This window comes from Hyaena hyaena, unplaced genomic scaffold, assembly GCF_003009895.1.
Source record: "Hyaena hyaena isolate Hyena2069 unplaced genomic scaffold, ASM300989v1 scaffold_55, whole genome shotgun sequence".
NCBI lineage: Eukaryota > Metazoa > Chordata > Mammalia > Carnivora > Hyaenidae > Hyaena > Hyaena hyaena.
The window spans coordinates 325,363-333,418 of NW_024080687.1; the positions used below are offsets into that span (position 1 = coordinate 325,363).

An 8,056-nucleotide genomic window follows, 5' to 3' on the forward strand; every position below is an offset into this window, starting at 1 on the left:
AATTACATATACTAAACCAAAAATTACATATACTAAATCATCTGATAACAGTCAATTTAAGACATGGGGAAATTTTTCAGAAATTATTCTATATGGTTATTAACAAATACTATATTTATTTATAACTTTCTTCTATTACGAATAGTTATAGGGGGTGCCTGGGTGGCTCAGTCAGTTGAGCATCCGACTTCAGCTCAGGTCATGATCATGTGGTTCATGAGTTTGACCCCCACATCAGGCTCGCTGCTGTCAGTGCAGAGACCTCTCTCTCTCTGCCCCTCCCTCGCTTACACTCTCTCAAAAATAAAACAATAACAACAACAACAACAAAAATAGTTACAGGATTCTGCCCAGGCCCAAATACTCCTGGGTTTTCTTTTTCTTTTGCCATAATTCATTCTAAGTTATAAAACAACTTAATTTCTTTGCAACAGCTGTATCATTTTCCGCACACATAGTCTCATAAACATTTACGATACTGATGGAATTTAAACTGTTTCCCTATTTTTAAAATTTTTTGTTTTTGAAAGAAAGAGGGGAGAGAGCGTGGGCAGGAAGGTGAGAGAGAGAGAGAGAGAAAAGAATCCCAACCACACTCCCTGCTGTCAGCATACAGCCAGATGCAGAGCTCAATCGGATTCCATGAACTGTGGGATCATGACCTGAGCTGAAATCAAGAGTCAGACACTTAACTGACCGGACCATCCAGGCACCCCTTCTTTTTCTTTTCATATTATAAACAATACAAGAAACATTAGATGGGAAAAAATGTAATGGAGTGAACTAGCAAGTGAGAACAGAAACCTACAGAAGCTGAGGCTAGAGATAAAATACAACAGGATGATAAAAATAATCCCCAAAACATCGATTATTACAAAAACAGACAATAAAAGTCTGCTCAGAAAAACTTTCTGAGCACTTACTATGTGTCAGGTTCTCAGGACACAGAAATAAGACAAAGTCCCAGCTCCTCCAGAGCGTAGGTTGTAGGGGAAATATAAGAATAAATAAATTAAATAATTCACCGGAAACCTGAAAAATAGCTTACCTTACTTATCAAGTGGATTATCTCTCCCTCTTTAAAAGAAAGCTCATCTTCATTAGTACCTTCATAGGCAAATAATGTTCTACAATATTCCTTAGCTAAAATAAAGAGAGTAAATAACGTAGATTGAATAAATCGGTTCTTTTAACAATACTTATTAAGCCTCTACTTTGTGCTAAAAAGAAAAAAGTACACTAGAAGCTGTTAAAGATGAATTTAATAATGTCGGCCAATACTGTGTGTTGAATTAAGTAACAACTTCATTCATCCATACTTTCAAACAGTTACTAGTGCTAGTATCTTCTAGGCACCAGTTCTAACTGCAGGTTAGAACAGTGAACAAAGCACACTAAAATCTTTGACCTTGCAGTGCCTACCTCTAGTAGGATCTAATACTCTGATCAAGTAGTACAGCATTGATAAACATCTTCAAAAAACGTAATAATACATTTGAGCATGCTGCTTTCCCAATATAAAAATTTTATTCAAAAACTTACCTTTAATTTTACTTTCTGGGTCTGTTTTTGTTATCTCCACACTCGGAGTTTTGGATCCTACTGACTGTATAATTAAAGGCTGTAAAAGAAAAGGATGGTATCAACTTAAGTGAGAATTAAGATAATAGTGTTAAACGAAATTTCCATTTGCAGTCACCCAGCCTTCCCTAATGGTACATATAGCTAGGTTAGTAATGTGAATGAAAAGACAGAGATAACAAAACTACTGAAATGACAGCTCAGAACTTCAAATTTTTAAAACTTCCTATCTTAAGAATAATACAAATTCTAACACCCATAATACAGTACTGTCACTTAATTTTAAACCTCTAAAATAAATAAAAATACTAGCACCTGAAAATGTACTGAGTAGGGGCGCCTGGGTGGCTTAGTCGGTTAAGCGTCCGACTTTCGCTTAACCGACTTTTCGCGAGGTCATGATCTCGCAGTTCATGGGTTCAAGCCCCACGTCGGGCTCTGTGCTGACTGCCAGCTCAGAGCCTGGAGCCTGTTTCAGAGTCTGTGTCTCCCTCTCTCTCTGACCCTCCCCTGCTCACGCTGTCTCTCTCTCTCTCCTAGAAATAAATAAAACATTAAAAAAAATTAAAAAAAAAAAAAAAAGAAAATGTACTTAGTAAAACTCCTTAGCTAAACACTTTACATGCATTAGAAGCTAATCCTCTGAAGAATCTGCACGAAGTAAAGCACTATTATTCATTCCGCTTATAGATTAGGAAGCAGTTAAGAAACCTGCCCACCGTAACAGTAATTTAATAGTGGAGCCTGGATTTGAACCAAGAACATGTGACTCTAGAAAGTGGGCTTTTAAAGAACAGTGCCGCTAGGATGAGATAGAGAGAGAGAGAGGAAAAAAGGTCTTTATACTTCATTGTTACCTGAATGAAAACACCTAGGTAATGTTACAACCCCACAACTATAGTCTAGTAGAAAATTTTACATCGTAATGAACTAAAGTAAGTCCCCTTCATACTAGTGTTTTCCTTGACTTCTCTCCCCAGAAAGAACATTACTTTTAACCTTAGCTTTCATTAGTTAAAAATCTAAATATACCACTATCTTATCTCCCTGTGTGTTCTGTTTATCTTTTAAGATACTCACTTAAATTTTTCACCATTCTAACCATCATTTCTTCTAAATGTGCTCTCTACTTTATCAATTTCTGGATCGGTGATCAAAGCAAGGTTCATAAGGCCATCAAATACGGTGACCCTGAGACAACTCTCACGAACAATTACTCTTGAGAAGTGAACATTATAAGTGGCAACTGAAAGAGTACTAGTGTAATTAAATTAAACTTATTTGTTATAAATCATAAGCTTTAAAGTAGAAAGGAGCCCCAGATGATTTAATGTCCCTCATAATGTAAACACTGCTTTTCCAGCATCCCTAGCTAGTACATGGCTATATATAGTATAATCAACATTCCAAAAACCACAAGAATTCTAATCTGTACCTTTAAAACCAAGAATCAATTAGGCCCCATAACCTTACTGCAGACAGTCTCAGAGCTAGGAGAGGGCAGGGTAGAAAGTACAAGTTCTCTTTCCTGAATCCAAATCATTAGGACATGAAAAAATAGATAGCAAACTGGGAAAGAAAAAATATGCGGAAACTAACCATTTTAGAAGAAAACTTGAGACTATATTTTACCAACCAAAACGGTCTAATTAGTGAACTATAGCTGAACTAGGTAAGTAAATACTGAAATACTTTGAAACTCTTACAAGTTAAATGCAGACATCCAACTGAGAACTAAAATGCAACAATGCCCTAAAAGTCAACAGGAAAACCTCCTAACTGAAATAAATACTCAACCGGTATTTCTAAGATATGGGTTTATTTAAAATCTAAGACATGGGTTTATTTATTACTAGAGGGGCACCCGTGTGGCTTGGTTAGAGGATCATACGACTCTTGATCTAGAGGTTATGAGTTCAAACCCCACACTTGGTGGCAGACTGCTTAAATAAATAAAACTTTTTAAAAAACCTTTGAAATCTATTATTAAATGCTATAATTTATGGTACATTCATTTTGATTTATTTCACAATGCCAGCAAAATGCTAATGAAAAATAAAGTTCTCCATACATTTGCAGATTTCACTACTACCAACAATCCAGAGGAAAGTCATCTAATGCCTAATTAACTCAATATCTGTGAATCCACCTTAAAATGACCCATTTAAGGACTATTTTAAATTTAAAGAAAAATATGTCATTTTCTATTTAAAAGGGAAAACAAAAAACCCTGCTGTTTCCATTTTTACCTATGATAACTAAAAACTTAGAAAAGTTGGTATTAAATTTACCAATAAACATTCTCATTTTATAAGAATCAAACATAAATGTTAATCACTATGAAGCTAGCTGAAAACAGTTTCTCACAGTCTTTTCGCTCATAACCAATTATTAGCAATCTCAAAATAGGGTGTGTAACAGAGCTGCAAACTGACTTACATTTTTAAAAATGCTTAATGAGAGAATAAGTGGAGTTAATCCAAGTTCACCATTATTACCTTTTCTGTTTTCTTTTCTTCTACTTCACTACCAGATGTTCTTGTCCTAAGTTTCACAGAGCCTTCTTTAAAAATATCTCCAAATCCAATCCCTCGAATTTTCTTTGGCTGTGTAACTGACCCAGGTGCAGCTTCATTCCCACTCCCCGGAGATGGTGAGGGTGAGGTAGGCCCAGTGAAAACAGTGTCTGAAAGAATAATTTGCTTTTGAAGAATGGAGAATTACAAAGACCTTGACATTCTCATATTGTTTACATTCTATACATAATTAAAAATGATATGGGGATGAGCACTGAGTGTTATGTAGAAACTAATTTGACAATAAACTATTTGTAAAAAAAAATAAATAAATAAAAATGATAAAATAAAAATAAAAAGTTAAGTGATGGACTACTAAAATATTCAAAAAAGCAAGATTCAATTATATTGCATTTTTTGGATACTGTTTAAGACAGTATCAATTCTAGGTATATTTAATTAGTAAAATACTAATTGAGAAATCTAGGGGATGCCTAGGTGGCTCAGTCAGTTGAGCGTCTGACTTGGGCTCAGGTCATGATCTCATAGTTCACAAGTTCAAGCCCCACATCAGCTTGAACTGAGCTGTCAGCACAGAGCCTCAAGCCTGTTTCAGATTCTGTGTCTCCTTCTCTCTCTGCCCAAGAAATCTAAGAAGTCATATTATATAAAGTCCTTAATAAAAGCATGTCAAAATTCACAGCTCTTATGACAATGTAGACCAAAACATTACAGACAAAAATGAATCATTTCTAAGTTTTATGATTCAATCAGATCAAAGTTAGGGGAGTTTCCAAATATAACCAGTAAATTTTTATCTTAAAAAGTCTTTTTACTTTTAAAAGTTTATGACTTGTCCTTTTTAACTTACAGATGAACTAACAAGTCTAAATCTAAAGCACTGAAAATTTAAGTTATAATAAAAATATTTTAAAGACAGTTTAACATTATATGAGGAAGAAAGCTGTTTCCATAATCTTAATCAGTAGCAAAGGCTCTTATTTATAGACTTCAATGAGTATGTCAACAACCCCATGGAAAATGTGTGGGTATTTTTTCAGCTTACTTTTCTGGATAAAAGCAGCACAGCTCTCATCAGACTCTCAAAAGGCCTTAAAATCTAAGAAATAGTTCTAGACTAAATCATCCAAAAAATTCCAGAAACATTTCAGAATGGGGCTGAGGGGCAGGAAAAAATCCATTTTATCAGTACAATGAACTAAAGGAGTCTGTTGAAGTTTAACATAAGAATAACAAAGTAATTAATAAAAACGGTAGTTAAATTTATTAGGTGCTTAATCTATGCCAGGCACTTGCTAAGCACTGTACACAAATTGTATCTAATTTACATAACCACTCATAGGTGTAACATTAAGCACTATAAGTAAACTGGGAAAGAGATGTTAAGAACTTTCCCAAGGCCATACAGAACAAAGCCTACATTTGAACTGAATGACCCCAGAACCAAACATTTTAATAGAATGATTTAAATAACAAAAGTCTCCAATCACACATCTGAGAATTAAGATAAACAACTTTTATGAACTTAAGAAATGTAACGCTAACAAGTACAGCGATCTACTCTAACCACTTTCAATATTAGCCTAGACCACACACTTTTAGTAATGTATTTTCAAACCAACTTTATTAGAATGTTTACATACAATAAAATGAACCAATTTTAAATGGACATTCCAATAAGTTTTGACAAATGCACCATGGAATCACAACAATCAAAATATAGACCACTTCCGGGGCGCCTGGGTGGCTCAGTCAGTTAAGCATCTGACTTCGGCTCAGGTCATGATCTCACAACTTGTGGGTTCGAGCCCCGCATTGGGCTCTGTGCTGACAGCTAGCTCAGAGCCTGGAGCCTGTTTCAGACTCTGTGTCTCCCTCTCTCCCTGACCCTCCCCTGCTCATGCTGTTTCTCTCTCTCAGAAATACATAAAAAACACTAAAAAATTTTTAAAGATATAGACCACTTCTGTCACCCTAAATGGACACTTATTAAATTCAAACCTCAAGAAACCTCTTTTTTAAAGTGTCAAATAAACTTAATCAAACAGCACAGAAACCTTGTGTGTGCTTGTTTTGCTAAGCAGAATATGTAAAATATATCCATGCTGTTCCTTGCATTCCTACTTCATTTATTTTTATTGCTGGTTTGTATTCCATTGTATGGATATATCACTATTTTATCTAGCATCAAGAATGTTAGCAATGGATGAGGTTTGTCCAGTTTAGAAAGTTCCCTTCTGTAGTTATTCTGGAGAGTTTTTATTGTAAATAATTGCTGAATACATTAAATTCTCTTTCTGCATCTATTGAGATGATCATCTTTTAAACTATTAATAGAGTGTATTAACTTTGAATGTATGGGATAAACTCCATGACTCATAATGTATAACCATTACACATTTGACTTGATGTGCCAATGCTTTATGTTACATGCTCATGAGATAATGGTTTGTAATTCACTTTTTCATGACTTCATGAGATTTTTACATCAAAGTCATATAAATCTAAGAAATCTGAAAAAAATCTATGTAAGATTAAATGCTTGATGATAGGGGCACCTCGGTGGCTCAGCTGAGGGTCTGACTTTGGCCCAGCTCATGATCTCACAGTTCGGTTGGTGAGTTCAAGGCCTTCCCAGGTTCGCTGCTGTCAGGCTGTCAGCATGGTGAAGATTTTTGATAATGAATCCGAATTTCTTCATATGCTACTCAGACTTTGTATTACTTCTAGTTCTGTTTTGGTAAATTGTACTGTTCAAGGAATTTGCACATTTCATCTATCAAGTTCATGAGTATATTTTTTTTCATTATCCTCTTGTTTCTGATCTGTGGTAATATTCACATCTGGTTATTAATCATTCATGTCTAATTATCAGTAATATTTTCTTTTTTCTTTGATCAATTTTGTATCTTTTCAAAAAATTCAAGTGTTGAATTTGTTGATCTTGAATGTTGACTTGTTTTTATTTCATAGTTTTTTGCTCTCGTTTCCTACTATAAATTATTTCAGGTTTTTCTTTTACTGATTTCAGATAAAAGCTTAAATCGATGACTTTGGTTTTTTTTTTTTCCAGTATTAGCATTGAAAGCAATAAATTTCTCCATAGGTGCTGTTTTACCTGCATTTCACAAATCTTGATTGTTTCCATTTTTTCACTTGAAAAACCAGTTTAATTTCCCTCACAATTTCTTCTTTGACCCACAGATTATTTACAAATATTGCTCAATATCCAAGTAACTGAAGATTTCCCAAATAACTATTGCTAAAACAATTCAACTGTAGTCGCAAAACCTATTTTGTAGTACTTCAGACCTTTTAAATTTTCTGAGATTTCTTTGATCCTCAAACATTAAGGGTATATCTGGTAAATATTCCATGTACTCTTCAAAGGGATGTGTATTCTCTTGTTGGGTTAACTATTCCATAAATGTTAATTAGATTCACTTATTTGTTTATTCAAGTGTTCTACATCATTACTAATTTTTTTGTTCACTGGTTCTACCAATTAATGAGAGAAGCATGTTCAAATCTATGTGTGCCCGAATAGCCAAAGTAATGCTGAAAAATAAAACCAAAACGGGAGGTATCACCATCCCAGACTTGAACCTCTACTACAAAGCTGTCATCATCAAGACAATATGGTATTGGCACAAAAACAGACACATAGACCAATGGAACAGAACTGAGAACTCAGAAGTGGACCCAAAAGTATACAGCCAACTGATCTTTGACAAAGCAGGAAAGAATATCCAATGGAAAAAAGACAGCCTTTTTAACAGATGGTGTTGGGAGAACTGGACAGCAACATGCAGAAGAATGAAACTAGATCATTTTCTCACACCATGCACAAAAATCAACTCAAAATGGATAAAGGACCTGAACGTGAGACAGGAAACTATCAACACCCTAGAGGAGAAAGCAGGAAACAACCTCCTTGA

The 8,056-nt window shown here is 34.6% G+C and overlaps 1 protein-coding gene across 2 annotated transcripts in view; it reads right to left on the minus strand.

Moving 5' to 3' along the window:
- Positions 1–8,056, minus strand: part of LOC120231239 (CD2 associated protein) — a 131,641-nt gene that overhangs the window by 46,832 nt on the left and 76,753 nt on the right. For both annotated transcript variants that reach the window (XM_039231233.1, XM_039231232.1), the window contains exons 6-8: positions 4,080–4,267; positions 1,543–1,621; positions 1,049–1,143 (exon numbers count right to left, since the gene is read on the minus strand). In XM_039231233.1, coding sequence (XP_039087164.1) covers positions 1,049–1,143; positions 1,543–1,621; positions 4,080–4,267 — 362 coding nt within the window. The remainder of the gene's footprint in view (positions 1–1,048; positions 1,144–1,542; positions 1,622–4,079; positions 4,268–8,056) is intronic.